This window comes from Aethalodelphis obliquidens, unplaced genomic scaffold (assembly GCF_003676395.1).
Source record: "Aethalodelphis obliquidens isolate GAN/ISIS:26980383/991018 unplaced genomic scaffold, ASM367639v1 scaffold10, whole genome shotgun sequence".
Lineage (NCBI taxonomy): Eukaryota > Metazoa > Chordata > Mammalia > Artiodactyla > Delphinidae > Aethalodelphis > Aethalodelphis obliquidens.
This window is the reverse complement of record NW_020837954.1, coordinates 20,506,426-20,532,485: the sequence shown is the minus strand read 5'-3', so window position 1 is coordinate 20,532,485 and position 26,060 is coordinate 20,506,426. Positions and strand designations below refer to the sequence as shown.

Here is a 26,060-nt window from a genome sequence, read left to right as displayed (position 1 = left end):
AGTATTCGAGACAATCAGGTTTAAAAAAAAAAATCACACTTCCTGGGGGAATAGCTCAAACTAAACATCCCATTGCAAGTATAACTTTGCATTCAGTCCATTATCGCCTAAGAACAAAACGTTCCTTCTCGGCCTCAAATATCTGACGGTCTGAGAAAACTAAAAGCTCTCTCAAACGTATTCAGCAAGCCGTTTCCTCACACTAGGAAGGTAGCCCTAACCAAAAGCTGTTGGCTTTCACACATACAGCAGGAGGGTAGCCGGGAAGGGCCAAGCTTCTTAAACTGCAGTAGCGCGGGAGCGCGCAGTCGACGTCTGACGTAGGCCTTCCTGCCGCAGAGCATTTCGGGAGGAGCGGCGGAACGTGCGGCTGGCGCCCCTCTGAAGAAAAAACGAGTCCGAGAACGACTATAGGTGCGTGCTCAGTACCCGCTGCAGCTTGGGGTTGCCCAGTTTTTATAGAAACAGCATTGCTCACGTGGAGCGGGGACCACCCCCAGTTTTCCTGAGTCCCAGTGAGACGCACGGTGACGCAGTTCCTGGGCGCGCCAATCCCGGGCTGGCTGGGAGGGCGGGCTCTTCAGATTTGAATTCCCAAGCAGTTTAGCGGTTAGGGAACCTCACCGAGAAAGTGAGCGTCACCTGGGGCTAGGCCGCTGCGAGCTGGGGCCGACTTGGGCCAGAGGCGAGAGTCTTGGGGCGCCCAGGTCCCCCTCTCCCCAGCACGAAGCCGAGCCCAGACTGCAGCCGTCTTGCCATGCTAGGCCCTTCGTCCAAGGTACGGCCACCCCGCCCCTCTTTCCTCGCCTCCTGCCTCCGGTCCTTTCTGGCGCCGCGAGTCTCAGCGCTTCAGCATTCTGGGCTCGCTCGGACTTCTGTACATTTCTGGCTTTGGCTGTAGTATCACAACTACTCATTCATTCGGGGTGTATTTGTTGCGTGTCTACTGTAGTTATCAAGAGAGTAGACTACTTTCCTTCAGATTTGTTTCGATGGTGAGCGCTCCAGGCTTTTCTTCTAAAATCACTTCTAGAAAAAAAAATTTTTTTTTTAAAGATTACCAGGTAGGAGAATTGTGTGCGTCACTGCCCGATTCTTCACCTTGGAACCCAGCATCCACAGACCTAAAGAAACAATTGATCCATCCAGCTTCTGTTTTCTTCTGATTAAATTACATATTAGTTGCAAATATTTTCAGATGTAAGTAAAATTATTTAGGTAGTGGGAGGCCCCTTCATCAAAGATAAACACTGTTTACAATTTGGTATACTCATTTACAGATTTTTTGCCCTATGCTTATGCTCCTGGATGTGTTTGTTTATTTTTGACTTTTTTTTTTTTTTACAGAAATTCAATTGTACGTCCTGTTTTGTTGGTTTTTTAATTTAGTGTATCCTAGCTACTTTCTATGTCAGTATATGCGCGTGTGTGTATATCCTTTTATTGAATACATAGAATTCAGTTGTATGAATGTAGCAGAATTTTGTCCCATATTTATAGACATCTAGGTTGTTTCTAGTTAGCCTGGTACTTCAGTGAACAGTAGAATTTTGTCCCATCTTGGTAGACATCTAGATTCTTTCTAATTAGCTCAGTACTTAAGTGAACATCCTTGTATAGGGCCTGTTTAAGAACTTGGGCTTTGAAATCAGATAGACTGAGGTCCTGCTCTTGATCATTGTAAGTGGGACCTTGGACTGGTTATTTAACCACTCAATGCCTTAGGTTTGTCATCTTCAAAATGGGAATAATGACAGTATTTAACTCTTAAGAATTGCTGTAAGGTTAAGTAGTATCTGATGTATATGCAGTAGATGTTGACTATTATTACCACATATATGTTTGCATTCTTATGTAGATGTTTCTATAAGAAAAATAATTTTAAGTAGAATTTCTTGCCCATTGGCATGCAAACCTATATTTTGAAATTAATCTTTACCAATCTGATAATCATAAGAAGTCTCACTGTTTTTATTTGCATCTCTTCATTTATTAGTAAAATGGAGTGTCATTTTGTCTCATTTATTGGCCTTTTGTATTCCATTAATTGCCATAAATGTCCTTTGGCCATTTTTTGTGTTGATCATTTCTTTAAATTGATTCATTTGGTTTCTTTGAATGTTATCTATATTGACCCTCAGTGTGTCATGTGCTGCATTTTCCCCCCCAAATGTATCATTTGCCAGTTAACTTAGTGTTCCTCTCATTTTTTTCCCAACTCTTGTCTCCCAGTTTTGGTTAGTGTGCCTTGGGAGTTTTGATCCATTCCATTATAATTATTATTAATATTACCACAACAATAAATTCCTAGAACTTTTCATGTCTTCTTAGGAAGAAGAGTAAAAATTACTTTCAGTATCATTTCCATGATAACAGTTGTTTAGCCTGCCTTTTACATACTATAAATGCTCATAGCTAGCTTTTTTTATATAATGGTTTTCCCACGCCTGAGTATTTATTTTGAATAAATAGTCATTTTTTCCTAGTACATCAGAATTTGTCAGTTTTCAGAATAAATTATAAGTATTAGATTTTCCAATAGTTTTAAGCAGTTAATGAAGGCACAAGCATACCATTTTAGAATTCACCTTCTCTTCTTCAGTCCTAGAGTCTGAGCATCACGATTTATTTTCTTTGTTTTGCTTTTCTGTTAACTAGGAAGAGAATGGGGCTTCAGGTGTTTATTGAGTGGCCTCTACCCAGTGGCTTTTTGTTTTTCTTCTTTATCTATTATGCAAAGCCTCTATGGTCAGAGAAAATCCTGGGTGATTTTTTTTTCTATATATCCTTCTCTTTTCCACCAACCGCACTGAAACCTGGCAACTATTGTCAACTCTTTTCGCTTCTATTGAGTTGCTCTTTATCACATAAATAAGAAAGAGGTGCTTCTCTTTCTTATTTAAAGAGGAACTTTCTGCATCTTTTGGGGAGGGTGAGTGGAATTTGAGGATTTTCAGAATCTTGACTACACACCTCTCAATCCTACTACATGTTTGAATTGAGAAGGAAGAAGTTGGGCAACATGAAAGAGAGGAGTTGTGTGCTGGTTCTTGGAGACTTTCACTGTGACTGAAATTATCTGCCTTTAGATGAAAACAGTTCTGCGTGTGTACAGTAGTCCCCACTGCCCCCCCCCCATTACCTGCATTTCACTTTCCTCGGCCCACAGTTTCAGTTACCTTCAGTCAATTGCAGTCTGAATATATTAAATGAAAAATTCCAAAAATAAACAATTCATAAGTTTTAAATTGCATGCTTTTCTCAGTAGCATGATGAAATCTCACACTGTCCCGCTAGGGATGTTAATCATCCCTTTGTCCGGCATATCCTACCCATTAGTCACTTAGCAGCCCTCTCGGTTATCAGATGGACTGTCGTCAAGGTATCATAGTGCTTGTGTTCAAGTAACCCTAATTTTACTAAATAATTGCCCCAAAACACAAGAGTAGTGGTGCTGGCAATTTGGATATGCCAAAGAGAAGCTGTAAATTGGTTCCTTTAAGTGAAAAGTTGAAAGCTCCTGACTTAATGAGGAAAAAAAATTGTATGCTGAGGTTGTTAAAGTCTGGGTGAAAACCGAATCTTCTATTTGTAAAATTGTGAGGAAGGAAAAAGAAATGCATGCAGGTTTTGCTATTGCACCCCAAACTGCAAAAGTTTACAGCCACAGTGCATGATAAATGCTTAGTTAAGTTGGAAAGGCATTAAATTTGTGCGATAAGATATTTTGAGTGAGAGAGATGACATTCACATAACTTTTATTACTTTTTATTATTTTTTATTTATTTTTGCTCTGCCGTGTGGCCTGTGGGATCCTAGCTCCCCAACCAAGATCAACCCCACGCCCTGCGGCATTGGAAGTGCGGAGTCTTAACCACTGGACCGCCAGGGAAGTCCCTATTACAGTATATTGTTATAATTGTTTTATTTTATTCTTTACTGTGCCTAATTTACAAATTAAACTTTATCATACGTATGTACATAAAGGAAAAAACATAGTGTATATATAGGGTTTGGCACTATCCACAGGTTCAGGCATCCACTGGGGGTCTTATAATGTATCCACCCCTGGGAGAAGTGGGGTGGGGGGGGAGGGCTATTGTGCTACAGATTGGGCCTGTTCTTAGTTCTGCTAGTTTATTTGCAGTTTATACTTCCTGCTGAGCATTTCATTAGGTTCTAAGGAATTGAGATTGTGTAAACCTGCACATACTTTGCCTTCTTTCCATGCAATTGTCCCAGTTTATTCATTTTGTTTCGAGAGCTTAAAGAGAATGGCTAGTGAGTATTACAACTCTCAGCACAGCGTTCCTGTCACTACCACATTGCCAAATGCATAAATATATACATTAATACATATTTGCTGAATTCAGTGGTTTTTGTGTCATTCCCAGGATAACCCTTTTTTGTCAGCTCTTGTTATCGAGGAATATTTCCTTCCTTTTTTCTCTTATAAACTGTTGGATAAAATGGTAATTCGTATATGAATTTTTAACTTGCATATTTGTTTCTTACAGAAGTTACTGTAGATAAAGATACTTGATGTCTTTGGTCTGATTGCATTTGTATTTTCTGAAATAGGCTTTTTATGTTTATATGATGTCAAAGACTGGTTGGAATAGTTATAAATTCAGTGATCAGAGATGCTATAAATCTAGATTTTCAAGTTCTGAGCTCCTCAGGTTGAAATATTTTGTTAATTTACCAGGTATTACAGAATGTAACTGTATGGTTCATCACCTAGAATCTTAATTTCTAGGTGTGGGAAATAAAATTTATATGTAAGAAGCAAGCTAAAACAAGTCTAAGACCATGTATGCCCAAGTGCATGATTTCCTCTAAAAATTCTAAGTAGCGGTAAATGTTTAGAAAATTAGAATGTATATAATTTACTTTTGATTTGAGGGGTTTTTTTAAACAAAAACCTCACAATTAAAATGTTCTGCAGCATAACAAAATCAGGATTGGAGGTTATTTAACTTAAAAATTGAATGGATTTTTAGCCTTCATTAGGATATATCATTGTAGCTGCTGCCTTAAAATTTAAGTGCCTAAAAGGAAAAACCATATTGGTGAAATTCAATCTTTTATAACTTAATGTAGTGCCATATGCAAATGTCAGTTAATGGCTTTTGATGCAAATATAGATTGGAACTTACAGGACTTGAGGTTCAAATAAATTTCAAAAACAAATATTCAAAATTCAGCCCCTAGAGCGATTAAGTAGAAGACTTGGTGAAAGCTGCTTTTTCGTAGAGAAGTAAATTTAAAAGCCAAACTGTTTATCATTGAAAAATAGTAAAATGAGGCTTTAACAAAAATATAAAATCTTCATCTGATTTGTGAGCTATAGATTATCCAGTGTTGTTATGAACCGATTAAACCTTTTAATTAGTATAATGTTGTTATGGAAAGCAAATAAACTTAACTTTTTCTGTACCAAAGCATGGTAAAGGTTGATTTCACATTGAACTACAGGTTCTTCTGTCCCCTTGCTGAAGGTCTATCCTGAAAATTGTGTTTAAGTGAATATTCTCTTAGAGGAAATTTGTTGCTACTGTTTATCAAGATGATTGCAACACCTTTGAAACATCCAGGAATTCACTTGTCTTCAGAGACATCTTCTCAGAGGAGAAATATGCCCATGCATGCAGTCTTTTTTGACAGCATTCCTTCAGGCACACTTACTCCTGTAAAAGATTTGGCGAAATATCAGAAGTCCTCTTTAAAATGGAATGACCATAAAAAGAGTCAGTTCCTAGAAATAACAGTTTTTAATAATAAATTTCAATCTACCATGCTAGCAGAGGCTACCACCTCTAACAGTTCTCTTGATATCAGTGCTATAAAACCCAACAAGGATGGATTAAAAAATAAAGCAAGCTATGAATCACCAGGAAAAATATTTCAAAGAATGAAAGAAAAAGTACTACGTAACAAGCAAGAACAAGCATCAAGAAACAGTTTGTTGGAACCACCAACAAATGAAAGTAATAAAATTTTCACTCCTAACGGCGCTGAGGAAGGAGTATTACAGCATACCTACCTCTGTGAAGGAAAGGAAAACAACAAATCGTTCCAGCCAGAAGACAGTTCACTAAGAGGTTAGTTTTATTACGTGTTGGTTTAAAAAGTGTTTATTGTGTCTGATACTGTTTTAGGCACTCGGGCGGGATACAGCAGTGAACAAAATGAACAAAAATCTCTGCCCTCATGAAGCTAGCTTACATTCAGTTGCTGGGAGACAGATCACCAAATAAGTATTTTTTAGGGTATAATAGAAGAAAAATGCTCTGGAAAGAAAAAGAGTAAGCTTGATGGGGAGAGTTGGAGGAGGTTGTAATTTTCAATGGGGTGGTCAGTGTTTCAATAAGGTGGCATTTGAGCCAAAAATTGAAGGAGGCACTAGATACAGATATCTTGGGGACTGAATGGGGAAGGATGATCCTTCAGCTGGTACAAATGCCCTGAAATAGAAGCATGTGGACTAGCTGTGAGATTATCATGGGTGAGTGGACAGAGCTGGGAAGGAGCGGATAAATAGAGGGTCAGATAATGCAGGGCCTTGTAGGTGAATGTTAGAGTTTGGGCTTTTATTGTGAACACATTAAGGAGCCACTGGAGAGTTTTGAGCAGAGGAATGACACGATCTGACTTATATTTTAAAATTTGAAATAGTTAATGAAGTAATTCAGTTGAGAGAGGGTGTTGGCTTGGTCAGGTGGTAGCAGTGAAGATAATAAGGAGTGGCTGAATTCCAGATATATTTTGAAGGAAGAGCCAACAGCATTAGCTTAGAGATTGGATGTGGAATATAAGAGGTATAAAGGGTGATTTGTTTGTTTGGTTTTGGTTTTTTTTTTGCTCGAGCAACTGGAACGATTTAACTGAGGTGAGGCAGACAGAGGTGGAGTGGGGTTGGGGGCTCAGCAATTATGTTTTCTGTCATGTCAATTTTGATATGTCTGTTAAAAATTGAAGTGTAGTTGTGAATTAGGCTTTTGAAAAAAAGTAGTTGGAATTTAGGGAAGTGGTCCAGGTGTGAAAAATACATTTGAGAGTCATTAGCACCTAAATGGTATTTAAAGCTATGAGATTAGATGGGATCATCAGGGAGTAAGTGTACACAGAAAAAACATTCAAGGATGAGTCCTGGGGCACCCTGAAATTTAGAAGTTAGAAGAAAGAGTAGGAAGTACTGAAGGCCACTGAGAAGATGAGGAAGAAGAAAAACCCAAGAAAACAAAATGCTTTTGAGGAAGTTGTCATTAGCTGTGTCTAATGCTGCTAATCAGTCAAGAAAGATGAAGGCTGAGATTTGACTATTGGATTTAGCAACGTGGAAATCATTGATGGCTGATGTGGGCAGTTTTGGTGGAGTGATAGGAGCAAAAACGTGATTCAGGAGGGTTCAAGAGAGAGTGTGAGGAGAGAAATTGATGATGGTGAACATAGTTCTTTTTGAGGGGAGCAGAGAAATATGGGAAGTATGGTTTAAGAAGATCTTGTTGTTTTTAATGATTGGTGAAATAACATCATCTTGGTGTGCTTTTGGGAATGATCCACTAGGGAAGGAAAAACTGAGATTTGTAGTATGATATTCTTGAGTAGTTGAGAGGGAATAGAATCTAAAAGTGGATGTTTGGCCTTTGCTAGGAACATAAACAGAACATCAAACAAGAAGGTAGGCAGTGTTATGTGACTTCAGAAATAATCTGAAATACGAAGTCAAGTCATCAGTTGAGAGTGAGAATGGGAAGCAGGTATTGAAGTCTGAGAAGGTTTGAATAGTGTAGGAGAGCGAAAGAGTAAATGGCCTAGGCCTGATTTCCTGGGCAATGTTAAGGACTTACTTGAGATTTGTGGGCATGAATTTAGATAAGACCAATCAGTATGGTTGTGAATTTTCCTCTAGCTGCATAGGTGCTGGTGGGGAATAGGAAGGGGGTTGGATTTTATCAGGACTGTAATTTTGCCAAATACAGGCATCCTCGTTTTATTGCAGTTCACTTTATTGCTCTTCACAGATATTGCGGTCTTTATAAATTGAAGGTTTGTGGCAATCCTGTGTTGTCAGATATGGTTACCATTTTTAAACAGTAAAGTTGCTATAAAAAAAATTGTGTTTTTAGCAATAATTTTTTAAATTAAGGTATGTACATTTTTTTCTTGGACATAAGACTGTTGCACTCTTAATAGACTACAATATAATATAAATATAACTTTCATATGCATTGGGAAATAAAATTCACATGACTCACTTTATTGTGATACTCACTTTATTGCAGTGGTCTGGAACTCAACCCACAATATTTCCGAGGTATGCCTGTAGGATGATGTGAAAAAGGGACAAAGGAGTTGGGGTGTGTGTGCAAGGGGGTGGTCACAATTGGCCATGAAATTTAAGTTGGTTAGACAGAGAAAAGAAGACCTGAAGGAGGTGAAGAAGTGTGAAGAAGTGTAGGTCTTGTTGGGATGGTCAGTGAATTTGAGAGAATGATCTGGAAAGATATAAGGTGATCAGAAATTGGGACACTTGAAATTGAGATTTTAATGAGTTGCAATAATTGATAAAGATACTTTACATGCATTATTTCTTTTGATTCTTTGAGCAAACACTATGGTTACATGCGTATTTAATAGTCTCGGAGTTGGAGCTTTTAAATATGTCACATCTGCTCTGTGTCTCACAGGTAATAAGTGATGGGCTGAGAATTAAATACAGGTATCTATTAGAAAGCCCATGCTCTTAACTACTGTACGATAGATTGTGGGTATATTGTTGCATTTCAAAGACAGTGATATATTTTGACACAAAAAGCAGAGTTTTCTAAGGGAGTTCAGGATAGAGGTGGGGGAGTATACAAAATAATCTCATACAGTCTAGGAAAAAAGGGAGAAGCAAATGAAATAATGTATATTAAAGCATGTTTTATATGTAAAGTGGAATTAGAGAGAAGTAACTGACTACTTTGAGAATCTGATGAATCTTTCCCCAGAAAATGCACATATATACAAACACAGATTTTGTATATATTTTCAGAGATCTTTTGGAGAGTCTCTGCATGGATCCTTGGACTCTCAAATAAACGGCCCAAGTTCTATATAGCATGTTATTTATATTTGATTGAATTACCTACTCATCTTTACTACCTTGCTTTTTCATTTCTAGTAGAATGAATTAAAGAAATAGAAACTTATCCTTCTTTTATGACACATCATTATAATAAAATCTTTATATTAAGGTTTCTAAGGCCAAAGCGGCATACTTATTAAAGTATAATCACTACTAATTTTTTCAAGTGTAATATTTAAAATTAAACATATAGGGCTTCCCTGGTGGTGCAGTGGTTGAGAGTCCGCCTGCTGAAGCAGGGGACGCAGGTTCGTGCCCCGGTCCAGGAAGATGCCACATGCCGCGGAGCGGCTGAGCCCGTGAGCCATGGCCGCTGAGCCTGCCTGTCCGGAGCCTGTGCTCCGCAACGGGAGAGGCCACAGCAGTGAGAGACCTGCGTACCACCAAAAAAAAAATTAAACATATAAAATAATTCAGTTTTTCCTTCTCTGGTACAAATTAAGTCGATTACCTTCCCCTTTTTGTGTGAAAGAAATTCATTTCTGTATTCAAGAAACAAAACTAACCATCTAGGATGTAAAGCAGAATAAAATGTAAATAATACTATTAGTTCCTATTTTTCTAGTTGATAAGCCTACCAGATTTGTGCCTTTGAAGACCTGCTAAAGAGATGTCAAAGAAGTATAAATTATGGTTTAGTCTGCTACTGAATCTCAACATTTTGATTTTTAAAGTATAAGTTACAACTTTTCAACTGTTCTTCCACATTTTAGAAATTTCCAGCAACCAGAAGCAAAATCAGAATTTTCAAGGCTGGATGGCACTTCATATATAACCTTAACACTGATTTGTGGCAGAAACAGAATGTTATTCCAGATGTCTAGGCTTCTAAGTTCAGTAGTATACTTTTGTCTAGAGTTGGCAAGTAATGTGGAGAAGTTTTAAAAAAATTTTTTCTCAGCATAATGTAGGTATAGATAATCTGTTGAAGGCATGAGACAATAATAAAGGGAAAAAACTTAATGTAACTGTCATATATTCCGTAAGTATACACTATTGGTTGCATCATTACTGAACCTAAGTCTATTCCAAGATTTTTTCTAAGGCAGTTTTTTCTTCTCAGTGACTAATACAACTCAACTTCTTTCTTTTAAAAAAAAAACAACAAAAAATGCAGCCTCAGTCCAAGAAGTTCCTTCAGAATCATCAAATAATATTTTCCTGTCAGTCAAGCAAAAGATTCAATATCAGCAGGAAAAGAAGTCACCTCTGTGCAATTTAACTTATGGTAAAGTGCTTTTTGTTTTGTTTTGTTTGTTATTTCAATGTATAGCTAAATGTGCTAGATAAAATTATTTCCCCTGTGTAGGCAGCAAGCATTGACTGTGGATAAAAGATTGAGTTGTAAAAGCCAGCTGCACTCAGGGAAAGACTGGGCAGGAGGGTGGAACATTTCTAACCTGAAGACTTTTTAATATAAACAGTTTTACAAAACAAATGAACAAACATAACAAAACAGAAACAGACCTATAGATATACAGAACAAACTGGTAGTTGCCTGGGGTGGGGGAAATGAGTGAAATAGATGAGGGAGATCAGTAATACAGACTCCCAGTTATACAATAAATAAGTCACGGGGATTTCATGTACGGCATAGGGAATGTGGCCAATCGTATTGTAATAACTTTGCATGGTGACAGATGGTAACAAGTTATTTTGGTGATCCTATGTTGTGTGTTATTTGTAATGTGTAAAAATACTGAATCCTTATGTTATATACCCTGAAACTAATATTTAAGTCAATTATACTTCAGTTTTAAAAAAGAAAAAAATATTAGAAGTTTTCAGTTGTTCTGTTGCTCTCTTTTAATTTCATATTATCCTTCTATAAATTTTGTTTGGTTTTGTGTTTTTTGCAGAGCTTCCAATTCTGAACCAAGAACATGAAAATGATTCAGCTGCAGGAGTCTCAAACAAGGCATTAACTAGAGCTCAGTTGGCTAGACAAGTTCTTCACTCTAAGGAGAATACAGTTGCAACCACTAAGTCCAAAAAGGACACATTTGTTTTAGAAGGCACTGATTCTACCTGTGAAAAATCCCAAAATACCACCATTGAGACTCTCTGTGTTCCTTTTAAAAACGGCAGTCAATTAATGGTTTCTGATGATAGTAAGATTACAACAGAAGGCACTTCAAAACAGGAAATTAAGGAAGGAAATGAGAAAACAATGCCCAGGGAGACTGATCTTCCAGGTTCCATGAATGATACATGTAAAATTGTGCTTGCAACTCCAAGATTTCATATAGGAATACCTCAGAGATCCAAAAGCAATGCCTGGAAACTTTCTCCAAGTACATGCCAAACTATTACTAATGGAGTTAAAAAAAATAAGGTAGGAAAACTTTTAAGGCAGATGTATATTTGTTTTTACACCCATTCTTCAAGAGCATGAGCTCTTTTGCTTTCTCATTAACAGTATCTTCATTTTGGAGTTTTGTTATTATTTAGTGTAGAGGCAGTGTGGCCTAGTGAAAAGAACAGTGGATTAAAAGTAAGACCTAGGCATTAACTCTTACTTTGCTCTATTACTAGTACAGTCTGCAACTCCCTTTGGGGATGAACAGTGAGGTATTCTTCTTAAATTTTATTTTTCCTGATTCTTGGGCTTCTATTAACAGCAGTTAAAAGAAGAGTTACAGCATCTGAAGATTTGAGAAGCTTTTCTGTTGTAATACAGAGGGATCAATGAAAGACTTTAGACCATCAAACTATGTTATATTAGGATAAGTTCTCTGAAGGAAGTGTAATAGAAATGCAAGTTCAAGGAGGAAGATACAATGTAAACTTTCCAATTGGTAAAGGTTTGAGCCTTTATTTTTAAAAGGATGATTGTAGGTATCAGACTGAGATATTTGAATTCTGTCTAAATTTTTTTTTAATTTATTTATTTATTTTCGGCTACGTTGGGTCTTCATTGCTGTGCGAGGGCTTTCTCTAGTTGAGGTGAGAGGGAGCTACTCTTCTTTGTGGTGCATGTGCTTCTCATTGTGGTGGCTTCTCTTGTTGCAGAGCACGGGCTCTAGGCATGCAGGCTTCAGTATTTGTGGCACACAGGCTCAGTAGTTGTGGCTTGTGGGCTCTAGAGCACAGGCTCAGTAGTTGTGGCTCATGGACTTCGTTGCTCTGCGGCATGTGGGATCTTCCCAGACCAGGGCTCTAACCTGTGTCCCCTGCATTGGCAGGCAGATTCTTAACCACTGTGCCACCAGGGAAGTCCCTGTCTAAATTTTTAAGAGCGGTATAACAGTTACAGTTTCGTATCTCAGTGTATTTATTGGAAATTGCATTATTTGCAAATGTTTAGACTTACGAGGAAAAGTTTTAGATGTTGTCTTAAAAATATGAGGTGGTTTAAGTAAAAGATTTAAAGACATCTGTTCTAAGAGACCCTACAATATTAATTCCTTCATCTCTATAGTACTGTTTACCTCAGCTACTACACAAAGTCCAAGCCTCCCAGGTCTCTATACAGTTCTGTACATGCCTTAGTCTGACCCAGTCTCTCACTCATCTTTAACTCTCCCAACATTACATTGCTCTCTTGAACTCGAGTTACAGCATTAGCAAAATGTTATATTCTCAATCTTCTATGAACATTTCTTAACTTTGCTCTAACTAAAATTATGGCTGTTTCTCTTAAATGGTGGCTCTTTTTTCTCCCATATCCCATATTCTGTTGGACCTAGAGATGATATAATGTGCGTTCCTCTTGTTCCTCATCCTTGTTGCAGGTCATTTTTCCTTCCTTCTTTCTAAAACCACTCCTTCCCCCTCCCTAACTTTTGAAGCATGTGCCATAAGGCTTTACCACTCCCTCTGTCCTTTTGTAGTCATCTACAGTGCAACCTCCTAGTTATGAGCTTGCATCCTGTTGAAGGGTTTTGACACCTGTTACTTTTTCCTGTGCTACTCCTTCTGTCGTCAACTCTTGTGACATCAATATCCATGCAGATAATCTATCCAGCCTCCTTGAATTCTTGATTTTCAGAGACGTTCTCCCTACCGATACCCTCAACTCTAGTCATACCCATCCCTTGTCTTTGCCAGTCCATGCACCAGCTCCTCACTTTCAAGTATCCCACTCTCGCTATTAAATCCTGTGTGCTCAGATCATTCTACCTCTAGTACTTTTCCCCCATCCCCACCATCAATACTCCACCCCACTAAGACAACCTTCAGTTCATCAAATCTTTTCTGTCCTCATTTCTCTTACCTTACATAGAGTCCATGGTCCATCATTATAATCATCCCCTTGACTAAACTCAGTTCTGTTTATTGCTTTTCCTTCTGTCTTCCTCTGGCAAAATTGTAACCCTGGTTAAATTTTACTCTTTTTTTTTTTTTGCTACACATCTGTACCTGAGAAGTAGAAGATGACTGGAACAAAATGTACAACGATGTTGACTAGTCTCATTTTAAATTTGACAACAAACCTTAAATGGGCTCTCAGTATTGCCCATCAGTCCTGCTAGATTTCACTTGTCAATCCACCCCACACTCTGACTTTCCTAGAGGAGTATGCCACTCTTATTCTCTCTTAAAACCTCCAAACCTTCTCTTTCCTCCTCATTCTCAGTTCATTGAGAACCTCATATTCCCATCACCAAATCTATCAGTCTGTTTGCTGCTATATCCACATATTCTGTGTTTCCTTCTGTTAAAATGGATGAACAGTTTGTGTTCCTTTTCAAGGCCAGTTCATTTCCTCCTACCACCTAAAGGATTTTGTCCTTCTTCCCTCAATTTTTTCCTCTCTTCTGCATCATTCCCATTAGTATATAAACATGCTGAAACATGACCTGCGTTTTTTAAAAAATATGAAGAAAAAGTCTACCTTCCTTTTACTCCATATCCCACTCCAGCTACCACCCCTTTTTTTGTTTGCTTGTTACAGCAAAACACCTTGAATGAGGTATATATATTCACAGTGATCATTTCTTCTTATCTCATTCCCTATTGAGCAAGTTCCACTTTGGACATTCATATTCACTACGCCATGAAAATTGCTTTTTTCAGGTTCACCAATGATTTCCATATCATTAAATCCAATGATTATTCTTATTCCTTATTCTGTCACTCATGGGGGAGGTTAACACAGTGAATCAGAACATCCTTCTCAAAATTTTGTATTGCTTTTTTGCTTAGGTTCTAGGAACTCTCTCCTAATTTTCTGCTACCTCACTGGGCATTCTCACTCCCCTTTGCTACTTTCTCCTGTAACAACCTGTAAATGTTGGATTCCCTAGAATCCTAGAAACTGATTCTCTCTAGACTATTATTATCTAGTGCCATAGCTTTAAATTCCATTTCTCTGCTGATAGCTGCCAAATATATATGTCCAGCCCAGAACATTCTTGTAAACCCTACTCACATATGCAATTATCTGTACAGCTTCTCTATTGATACCTAATAGGCATCTCAAATTTAACATTGTGTCCCATATTGGTACAAAGTAATACCATTTCACCAAATACTTAGGTAAAAATTTTAGGTTCATTTTGGGCTTTTTTTGCTATCTCTCTCTTTCTCTGTCTCTCTGTCTCTGTCTCTCTCTCTCATACTGCACATCTAAACTGTGAAGAAATCCTGTTGTCTCTGCTGTCCTGAATCTGACCACTCCTTATTGCTCAACCACTACCTCCTAGTCCAAGGCACAGTAATCTCTTGGATTACTACAGTAGCCTTATAGTCTCCCTGTTTCCACTATTGCCTCTCTCCCCTTCAGTCTGTTTTCTAAATAGAGGCCAGAATCTTTATATATAGGCCAATTTCTACCCAGCAGCCCCTTAATAGAATATTAAATCATGTCACTCCTCTGCTCAAAATCCTCTAGTAACTTCTCACCTCAAGAGAAATCACTGGGACTTCCCTGGTGGTCCAGTGATTAAGACTCCACAGCACTTTCATTGGCTGTGAGTGGGGGATGGGGGGCGCACAGGTTCGATCCCTGGTTCGGGAACTAAGATACCGCATGCCGCATGGCGGCCAAAAAAAGAGAGAGAGAAAACACTAAACCTTTACCATAGCTTGTAGGACTCTACATAATTCAATCCTGGAGATATCCAGCCTCATCTCATCTCTCTTGCTTACTCTTTTCAAGCTACTGTGCCCTCCTTGCTACCTACTTAGGGCCTTTGTACTTGTTCCCTCTACCTGGAAGAATTACTCCCAGATATCCATATGGCTCATTCCTTACTTCATTCAGTTCTCTGTTCCAAGACCTTCCCTGACTATCCTGTCTAAAAAACAAAATCCTCCATTTATACTTATTTTTAATATTATCACTGCCTGACATTTTATTATTGTCCATTTATTTGAATATCACCACCACCACTCTGCTTGTTTCCAGCCCCCTCACCACCCCTCACCACCACCACACATACAACACAAATGTTGGCTCTAAAGAGGGTGGCCTTTTTATTCTGTTTCTGGATGAATCCCACGCCTAAACCAGTGCCTGGAGCATAGTAGAGCTCAACAAATGTTTGATGAATGAATATTTGATTTTTTTTTCTTAAATAATTTATTTTTGGCTGCATTGCGTCTTCATTGCTGTGCGCGGGAGTTCTCTAGTTGCAGCGAGCGGGGGTTATTCTTCATTGCAGTGCACAGGCTTCTCATTGCAGTGGCTTCTCTTATTGCGGAGCACAGGCTCTAGGCGTGCGGGCTCCCGGACTCTAGAGCACAGGCTTAGTAGTCGTGGTGCCCGGGCTTAGTTGCTCCACGGCATGTGGGATCTTCCTGGAGAAGGGATCAAACCCATGTCCCCTGCATTGGCAGGCAGATTCTTAACCGCTGTGACACCAGGGAAGTTCCGATTTTTTCTTTCTTTTTTTAACAACATAGTTTGTTTTTTTTGTTTGTTTTATTTTGGCTGTGCGGGGTCTTAGTTGCAGCATGTGGGATCTCTAGTTGCTGTGTGAGGACTTCTTAGTTGCGGCATACGGACTCTTAGTTGCAGCAGGCATGCGGGATCTAGTTCCCCAACCAGGGATAGAACCCGGGGCCCCCTGCATTGGGAGCACAGAGTCTTACTCACTGGACCACCAGGGAAGTCCCTTGGTATTTTATGTAAGCAGTATGATACAGGATCATGGAGCCAGAGTTCCTAGATTTGTAACCCATCTGTGCTACTAACTAGCTCTGTGTGATACAGGCAAGTTATTGAACTAGACTTTACAGAGTTTCTTTATCTATGAAATGAAGATAATTGTACCTGCCTCCTAGTGTTATGAGAATAACATGAGTCAGTGTATCTTAGATGCTTGGAACACTGCCTACTGTTAGCTTTTATTGTTAATACCATCTCCATCTGATAGATTCTTTGATATATCTTATAGTTCCAAATGTAGAAGTAGGAAAAAAAAATTTTATTGCCTCTTTCCCAAGTCCTACCTGTAATTTTTTAAATGAATACCCTTCCATTTTAGTTTCCTGACTCAGCATAAAACTACCACAGAATAGTTTGTCTTTATATGTAAGTTTATAATTTTATATATAAAATAAATGGCAACTCAAAGTATGACTTTTATGGATGTATTTGTCATCAGAAATAGTTCATTATTAGATTGTTACACAATAAAAGCAATAATTTCATAACACAGTTGTTCACAGAAATCTTCCTTTATAGTAATGTAGGATTTTACTTGTCCTAAAATAAAGAATTCTCTGAGCTGTTCAGTTGTTTGCTTTGGAATAGAATACTAAATATAGATTACTAGCAGTCGCCTTTATAGGAAATTGAATGCAACTCCAAATCAACTTTGCAAAAAAACAAAAAAGCTCTAATTATATAAGGGTAAGAGTGATGGTGAAATGTATATTACACAACTGTTTTTTTCTCCAAGTTATTGGGTCTCTTGTGAGTTTGGATATTTTAATGGATACCTTAGGATTTTAGGTGTTTTTTTCCCCCTAGTGGTTAAGGGTATTTGACATAAGAATATTTAAAGTATAATTGGTTCTGGATTGGAGAGCAAACTCTGCAGTACAACCTCAGTTCAGTCTCTCTCCATTCATCCTTTTTTTTTTTTAAATTAATTTATTTATATTTTGTTTTTGGCTGCATTGTGTCTTCGTTGCTGTGCGCAGGCTTTCTCTACTTGTGGAGAGCAGGGGCTACTCTTTGCTGCAGTGCGCAGGCTTCTCATTGCGGTGGCTGGCTTCTTGTTGCGGAGCACAGGCTCTAGGTGTGCGGCCTTCAGTAGTTGTGGCACGCAGGCTCAGTAGTTGTGGCTCCCCGGCTCTAGAGCACAGGCTCAGTAGTTGTGTCTTAGTTGCTCTGTGGCATGTGAGATCTTCCTGGACCAGGGCTTGAACCCATGTCCCCACACTGACAGGCAGATTCTTAACCACTGTGCCACCAGGGAAGTCCTCCATTCATCTTTTGTTCAATTATGTATAAGAGTTTTTACCTTATTGCTATTTAAAATAGAATGTGATTCTTACGTAGATGAACACTAAGGACTCATTTGGATTACTCGTCTAAGTTTTTTCTTTTAATTTAATGTAAATTGATTTTGTAATGCATATGCTACAAATAATACAAAAAATAACATACTTCCTTTTATGCTTAATTAGGTAGTCCAGCTACAGGAATGGATGATTAAAGTCATCAATGATAACACTGCTATATGTGTAGAAGGAAAATTGACGTAAGTATAACTTTTCGGTATTCTTTTAATAAAATTTGTGATAAGATATACTTGTGTGTAAGAGCTTAAAAGGAGATGCATGACAAATTGCATCTTGGTACAAAACAAAGACTTTCTAATGAGGTTACAAACTGATGGCAGTAAAGTAAAATGAGTATGACCATTGTGATTGTAACCAGCTTTCTTGCTTTTGTCTGTTAACTCAAATTATTTTTAAAATAGTGACAGCTCCAATTTGTATACACAGTGCTTTATTTTTTTCAGAGGTTCTAATAAGTGAACTGGTATTATCTGCTTAATTATATATGATTAGTTAATATTACTACATGCATTTCAGTCCAGATTCTCACATCTAAATTGGGACAACCAGATATAAATTACTGATCCAGAAAAGAAATCAAAATATATAACACTTTGCCATACAGCTATATATTAAGTAATCATTGGCACTTTCTGGTTCTCCCTAAAGCGAAAGCATCATCTGGTAAGTGGGCTTTGCCTAGTTCTGCTACTCTATTAGCACAGTTTCCTATTCTTCAAAACTAATTTTCTTAGTAGTTAAAAAAAAATTGTAATAAAAGGTTGTAATAAAACAATACAGTGTATCACTGTTCAAGATACTTACCTGCAAGTTTATAAGTGTATAAAATCAGTCTTGCTCACTTTATTTCTGCCTGCCTTGCACCCGTTTCCTTAATATCCAGAGGCAGCATTGATTGCCCTTGTTGGAATCCCATTACTGCTCTTTACTGGCTGTATGAGTTGGGCAAATTACTTATCCTCTTTTAGTCTCATTTTCTTCATTTGCATGATGACAATAACAGTATGACCTACCTTTTGGGTTATTTTGAGGATTAAATGAGTTAATATTTATAAGACTTTGAGAACAGTACTTTTAGAGTACTATTTAAATATTTGTTAAATAAAATAAATAAAGATAGAAAGAACAGAAGACGAGAATATTGTGTTAAAGTATAATGTATGAATTTAATTCCATTTGACCAAACTAAAGAACTTAACTTTCTTATTTATTACATTTATATTTAGAATGTTTCTTATTAGTTATCTAATGAATCAAAGAATGTTCAACATTTATCTAATACATCTTCATACTTTGTTTTTTTCTATTTTATATTTATTCTTAGTTTCACGTAAGGAAGTATGAAGAGTAGATTTGTGGGTCAGTGATTTGATACTGCAGTTTGTTTTTTCCCAATTTGAACCTCTTTTTGGTACTTTCCAAAGAGGAAGGTAAAGACATTTGGCTATGTAGTGAGGGGAAAAAACACAAGATTAGAATAATCCAAACCATATAACTGCGTGAAAGCTAACACAGTATAGCCCCTGAGGAGAGGGACAGGGAGATCATCCTTTGGAAGCTGAGCATCAGTTGTTAGCACCAGATGAAGAAGGCTCTGCTTTCTTGCTAATGATATATTTTATACTAGGGGTATAGTTTGGCCACAATACAGTTTCTTGGTACTCTGAGGATCACATTAGCCAAGAGGTTGAGTTCTGTTGCAATGTTTGGCCCTCAAATGTTTTGTAACTAGATTAATAGTATTGTAGCTGGAGGGCAAATTTATTACTTTCTGTTATAAATTTACATGCTTATATATGTACATTGTGACTCTTGGTAAAATGTGAATGTTTTGGTTTTAACTAAGCTATTTTTTCTCCTAGAGACATCACTAACATATATTGGCACAGTAATGCAATTATAGAACGGATTAAGCACAACAAACTTAGGACTTTATCAGGCAACATGTATATATTAAAAGGAATGATAGACCGGATTTCCATGAAAGAAGCAGGTAAAAACTGTCATTACTAATTGATGAATTAGTTTACTAAGTGAAGCAATTAACCATATATCTAACAGTGATATACATTTTTTTGCTTTTTACTAGGTGTTTTAAAATTATATATCAAAACTAAAAATTAAAAATAAAATTGCCAACATTATGTAAAACTGTTCTGTATGTTGATCCTTTCCTCTGGTTTAATCACTCTTATTGACAGTTTAAGTCCAGTAATTTAAAAAACATTCAAGTCAAATGTTCCTTGTTTGTGAGAAATTGTAAAAATAAATTATAAGAATATAATTTAGCTCCCCAATTCCTCTCTTTGTTGAACCTGCCCGGTACAACCCCAGTCCTGATACAATCTAATTTTCTGCCTATGCCTTGTACACAGCTAAAGTGACTGAAGAAAAACACATCTGAGTAGTCCACCTTAAATTTATGATTACCAACAACAAGTTTTGGTCACTTAGTGCCCCTTGGCATCCTACCACAGCTCCCTAATCCATTCACTCTCCCATCCTCCTTGATAACGCTTTCATATTTTTACACATCTCCTACCTCCCTCTCTCATCTAGGTGGGTAGGGGAGCAAGAAGAGGACTTGAGCAATAGGCACAATCAAAAGAAAACCCCTCTGTCACATTTGCTCACCTGCTTGTATCTGTACCTGCTTTTATTGTGGACAAACTTTCCATGTTCCTGTCTGTGTCCACCTATTTATGCTTCAGCTCCTATCCTCTTTTACTCAAGGATATTACTCCAGTAATTCTTCTTTCTCCTATCAAAAAGAAAAACAAAAAACCCTCTTTTGAGTAAGAAATCAGGGTTGTTAGAATGCATTTGTATTTAAGAGATCATCAACTTAAAATAATTATATATATATACTATATATATACTGTGTAACATACATATACACACACGCTATATATAAACCTCATGGTAACCACAAACCAAAAATCTGTAATAGATACACAAAAAAAGAGAAAGGATTCCAAATATAACACTAAAGATAGCCATCAAAAGAAGAAAGGAGGGCTTCCCTGGTGGCACAGTGGTTAAGAGTCTGCCTGCCGATGCAGGGGACGTGGGTTCATGCCCTGGTCTGGGAAGATCCCACATGCCGCGGAGCGCCTGGGCCCGTGAGCCATGGCCGCTGAACCTGCATGTCCGGAGCCTGTGCTCCGCAACGGGAGAGGCCACAACAGTGAGAGGCCCATGTACCGCAAAAAAAAAAAAAGAAGAAGAAAGGAACCAAAAACTATAAACACAACCAGAAAAACTGCTAACGCAACCAGAAAACAATTAACAAAATGGCAGTAACTACTTTAAATGTCACTTTAAGTGCAAATGGACTAAATGGTCCCAATCAAAAGACATAGAGTGGCTGAATGGATAGAAACACAAGGCCCGTATATATGCTGCCTACAAGAGACTCACTTCAGATCTAAAGACACATGCAGATAGAAAGTAAGGGGATGGCAAAAGGTATTCCATGCAAATGGAAATGAAAAGAAAGCCAAGTTAGCGGTACTTATATCAGACAAAACAATTCAAAACAAAGTTTGTAACAACACAAAAAAGGACATTACATAATGGTAAAGGGAGCAATCCAAAAAAAAGATATAACAATTGTAAATATATATGCACCCAACATAGGAACACCTAAATACATGAAGAACAAAGCTAGAGGCACCACACTCCCTGACTTCAAACTATACTGCTAAGCTACAGAAATCAAGACAGTATGATACTGGCACCAAAACAGCCACATAGATCAACTAAACAGATTAGAGGCCCCAGAAGTGAACCCATGCTTATTTGGTCAATTAATTTATGACAAAGGAGGTAAGAATATAATGGGGAAATGACAACCTCTTCAATAAATGATGCTGGGAAAACTGGATATCTACATGCAAATGAATCAAACTAGACTACTTTCTCATATACCATGTACAAAAATAAACCCAAAATGGATTAAAGACTTAAATGTAAGACCTGAAACCATAAAACTCCTAGAAGAAAATACAGGCAGTAAACTCGTTGACATATATGCCTTAGTATTTTTCTGGATCTGTCTCCTCAGGCAAGGGCAACAAAAGCAAAAAATAAACAGATGGGACTACCTCAAACTAAAAAACTTCTGTACAGCAAAAGAAACTGTCAACAAAATAAGGCAACCTACTGAATAGGAGGAGATATTTGCGAACTATATTACTGATAAGGGATTAATACCCAAAATATACAAAGAACTCATACAGCTCAATATCACAAGAAGAAACAACCCTTTTCCCAAAAAAGACATACAGACGGCCAACAGATATGAAAAGATGCTTAACATCACTAATCATCAGGGAAATGCTAATCAAAACCATAATGCAATATCACCTCATGCCTGTGAGAATGGCTATTATCCAAAAGACAAGAAATAACATGCGTTGGTGAGGATGTGGAGAAAAGGGAACCCTTATGCAGTGTTGGTGGGAAAGTAAATTCCTTACAGCCACTAGGAAAAACAGTATGGGAGTTCCTCAAAAAATTAAAAGTATAACTACCATATGATCCAGCAATCCAGTTCTGGGTATTTTTCCAAAGAAAACAAAAGCGCTAGTTGAAAAGACAAATGCACCCCTATGTTCATTGCAGCATTATTTACAATAGCCAAGATACAGAAACAGCTTAAGTGTCCATAGATGGATGAGTGGATAAAGAAGATGTGGTGGGACTTCCCTGGTGGCGCAGTGGCAAAGAATCTGCCTGCCAGTGCAGGGGACACAGGTTCGAGCCCCGGTCCAGGAAGATCCCACATGCTGCGGAGCAACTAAGCCCGTGCACCACAACTACTGAACCTACGCTCTAGAGCCTGTGAGGCCACAACTACTGAGCCCACATGCCACAACTACTGAAGCCCACGTGCCTAGAGCCCATGCTCTGCAACAAGAGAAGCCACTGCAATGAAAAGCCCACCTGCCACAACAAAGAGTAGCCCCCGCTCGCTGCAACTAGAGAAAACCCGTGTGCAGCAATGAAGACCCAACGCAGTCAAAAATAAATAAATAAAATAAATACATTAAAATAAAAAAAGATGGGTGTGTATATATATATATGTACATATATATATACACACACAAAAGAATATTGTTCAGCCATAAAAAAGAATGAAATCTTGCTATTGTGACAACATGGCTGGACCTAGAAGGTAATAAATTTTAAGTGAAATAAATCAGAGAAAAACAAATAACATGATTTCACTTGTATGTGTAATCTAAAAAATAAAACAAATGAACAAACAGAAACAGACTCATAAAGAGAACAGATGCTTGCCAGAAGGGAGGGAGGTCAGGGAATGAGTGAAATAGGTAAGGGAGGTTAAAAGATACAAACTTCCAGTTACAAAATGAGTCACAGTGATGAAATGTACAGCATGGGGAAAGGGCATATAATCACAGTATTCTAATAGGTTCTGCAGTGAACAATATTACATTGTTATAATGATGCAAACAATCTTCGATATAATTAAAATTATTGTAAAAATGTGGAGAGAGGGTGAGGAAGGAGAGGTGCAGATGCTAAATCTTCATCTCATGACATTTATAAATTTTAAAATTGCTTTTTTCTTTTTATTGTATCTATATGAGATGCTAGATGTTAACTAAACATATTGTAATCATTTGACAATATGTGTAAATCAAACCATCATACTGTACACCTTAAGTTTATACTGTAATGTATGTCAGTTATTTCTCAATAAAACTGGGAGGGGGGCCCTCTTTTAACCACACTTCTTTCAGCCACTGTTGCTCTCATTTACAGCAAAACAGCTCAGACGATTTGTTATACTTAGATCTAATTCCTCTTGAATTCTTTCTCATTTTTTCTTGAATTCTCTTTAATCACGCATTAATCCTCAGTTCTTCACCAAAACAGCCTTTATCAAAGTCACTGGTGGCCCCCACATTGCTAAATCCAGTGTACACTTGACACAGTTAATCACACCTACCTTCTTGAAACGCTTTCTTTACTTGGCTTCTGGAATACCATATTTTCATACTGCCTCATTCCCTGTTCCTTCTTAGTTTCTTTGCTTATTTTTCTTTCTTCTTTGCCTCTGAATGATGGGATAGACTACAGCTCTTTCTGTACTCAGTGCTGTGCTGATTTCTTTTAGGCTTAAATCTCATTCATATTTTGACAAATGCCAAATTTTATCTGTAACGAAGAATAGTCCCTGAGCCACTCAACTCATTTTCTGTCTGCTTATTTGACATCTCCACGAGGATGTCTACAGGTGTCTCAGAGTTAATATGTCTAAAACGTGGTCTTCTCCCTTAAATCTATATAGCCTACAGTCTTCCTCTCTTTCCATGGTTCCAGTGGCTAGCCAGTTTCTCTCACACTCACATCTCGTACGTCAGTAAATCCTACTGGCATTATCTCCATGATATATCCAGAACCCAGGCCTCTGCTGCACCGCTGTGGTCTGGACTTTCCTCATCTTTTGTCTGAATCATTGCTGTAACCTCCTAACTGGTGTCATTGTTTCTCCCTATGTACTTCCACAGATTGTTCTCAAAATAGCAGCTAATTCAGTCCTGTTAAAGTAAGTCAAATTCTGTGACTCCTCCACTCAGAATTCTTCTATAGCTTCCCATCTCACCCAAAGTAAAACACTCGGTTTATAAAATGACCCCAAGGCTTTATAATCTCCCCCAACTACCTCTGTTACCTATCTGAGTAGCCTCTCCTCACTCCACTTCAACTACACTGATTTCTTTGTCATTCTACAAACAGGCCGGGCACACTCTTGCTTCATACCCTTTCACTTTGTTCCCTCTGCTTCCACTGTTTTAACCCTATATTGCCACATTGCTCACTCCTTCGTGTCCTAGGGCTTTACTCAAATGATGCTATTTCTGTGAGAATGTCTCTGTCCTTTTTTGAAAAGCTGCCTGCCCCCTTTCTCCTCCTTTAGAATGAACACACTGGTATCCCTATTCCCCTTAACTGCATAATTTTCTCCATAGCATCGATGACCATCTAACAAACGAGATGTTTTACTTATTGGTTTGCTTTCTGTTTAGAAGCCAGTTTTCATGAAGGTAGGGATTTTTGTTTGTTTTGTTAACTGCTGAATCCTCAGTATCTATGACAGTGCCTGGCACATAGTAAGCAATAAGTATATATTTTTAAATTATTTGATGAATTAATGACTTCACTTTAAAATCTAGACTTTCAGGTAATTTTTGTTTGTTTATCATTAAATAGGTTACCCAAATTATCTCATAAGGAAATTTATGTTTGGATTTCCAGAAAAATGGAAAGAGTACATTGATAATTTTTTAGAACAGTTAAGGTAAAGTACCTTCTAACTTTTTAAAAAACAACTTTATTAACGTATAATTTACATTTGATAAACTATCTTTTAGGAATAAAATTTGATGAGCTTTTTACAAATGTATATACTCATGTAACCAATGTAAAGTGGTTTTAATTTGTATTTTTGGAAATGTCAGTTTTGAAGCTGTTTTTGATCACAGACTTTGAGAAGGCAGTAACACTTTACTAGAACTTCTGTAATATGGAATAAATCTAAAAGGAAAATAAAACCTTTGATGTATTTCAAGGAATCATCCACAATCACTTACCCTTTAAGAGGCATTTAGCTGTTAAACATGAGTCTGAAGTTCTTGATCTTTTTTTTTTTTAATAATTTTATTTTATTTGGCTGCGCCACATGGCGTGTGGGATCTTAGTTCCCTGACCAGGGGTCAAACCCATGTACCCTGCATTGGAGCGTGGAGTCATAACCACTGGATGTCCAGGGAAGTCTGGTCTTTTTTTTTTTTTTTTTTTTGCAGTACGCGGGCCTCTCACTGTTGTGGCCTCTCCCATTGCGGAGCACAGGCTCCAGGCACCGGATGCACAGGCTCAGCGGCCATGGCTCACGGACCCAGCCGCTCCGCGGCATGTGGGATATTCCCGGACCGGGGCACGAACCCGTGTCCTCTGCATCGGCAGGCGGACTGTCAACCACTGCGCCACCAGGGAAGCCCTGGTCCTTTTTTAATTCATTCATTCCCTCAGTAGTTACTAAGTGTCATTTGCTTAGCAGACACTGTATCAGCCTTGGGAAAACAAAGAAGAATTTGATTACTTTTTTTTTTTTTAATCTTGGTTTATTTGTTTGTTTTCTTTGTACTCTTTTTTTTTTTTAATTTTTGGCTGTGCTGGGTTTTCATCGCTGCGCGCAGGCTTTCTCTAGTTGCAGGGAGCGGGGGCTACTCTTCGTTAAGGTGTGTGGGTTTCTCATTGTGGTGGCTTCTCTAGTTGCGGATCATGGGCTCTAGGCACATGGGCTTCAGTAGTTGCAGCATGCAGCCTCAGTAGTTGTGGCATGCGGGCCCTAGAGTGCACAGGCTTCAGTAGTTGTGGCCCGCAGGCTCAGTAGTTGCAGCTTGTGGGCTCA

At 38.0% G+C, this 26,060-nt stretch overlaps 1 protein-coding gene across 4 annotated transcripts in view; it reads left to right on the top strand.

The window, feature by feature from the left end:
- The first annotated feature begins 391 nt into the window (after positions 1 to 391).
- The window catches only part of MIS18BP1 (MIS18 binding protein 1), a 60,150-nt gene continuing 34,481 nt past the window's right edge, over positions 392 to 26,060 (top strand). The window contains exons 1-8 of one of the 4 annotated variants that reach the window (XM_027111152.1): positions 459 to 778; positions 3,820 to 3,889; positions 5,479 to 6,104; positions 10,254 to 10,364; positions 10,996 to 11,471; positions 17,720 to 17,793; positions 19,477 to 19,607; positions 24,860 to 24,947. In XM_027111152.1, coding sequence (XP_026966953.1) covers positions 5,570 to 6,104; positions 10,254 to 10,364; positions 10,996 to 11,471; positions 17,720 to 17,793; positions 19,477 to 19,607; positions 24,860 to 24,947 — 1,415 coding nt within the window. In that variant the 5' untranslated portion in view covers positions 459 to 778; positions 3,820 to 3,889; positions 5,479 to 5,569. Of the gene's footprint in view, positions 415 to 454; positions 779 to 3,819; positions 3,890 to 5,478; positions 6,105 to 10,253; positions 10,365 to 10,995; positions 11,472 to 17,719; positions 17,794 to 19,476; positions 19,608 to 24,859; positions 24,948 to 26,060 lie in introns of those variants that run through there. The other 3 variants (XM_027111153.1, XM_027111151.1, XM_027111154.1) reach the window with 3 other exon arrangements.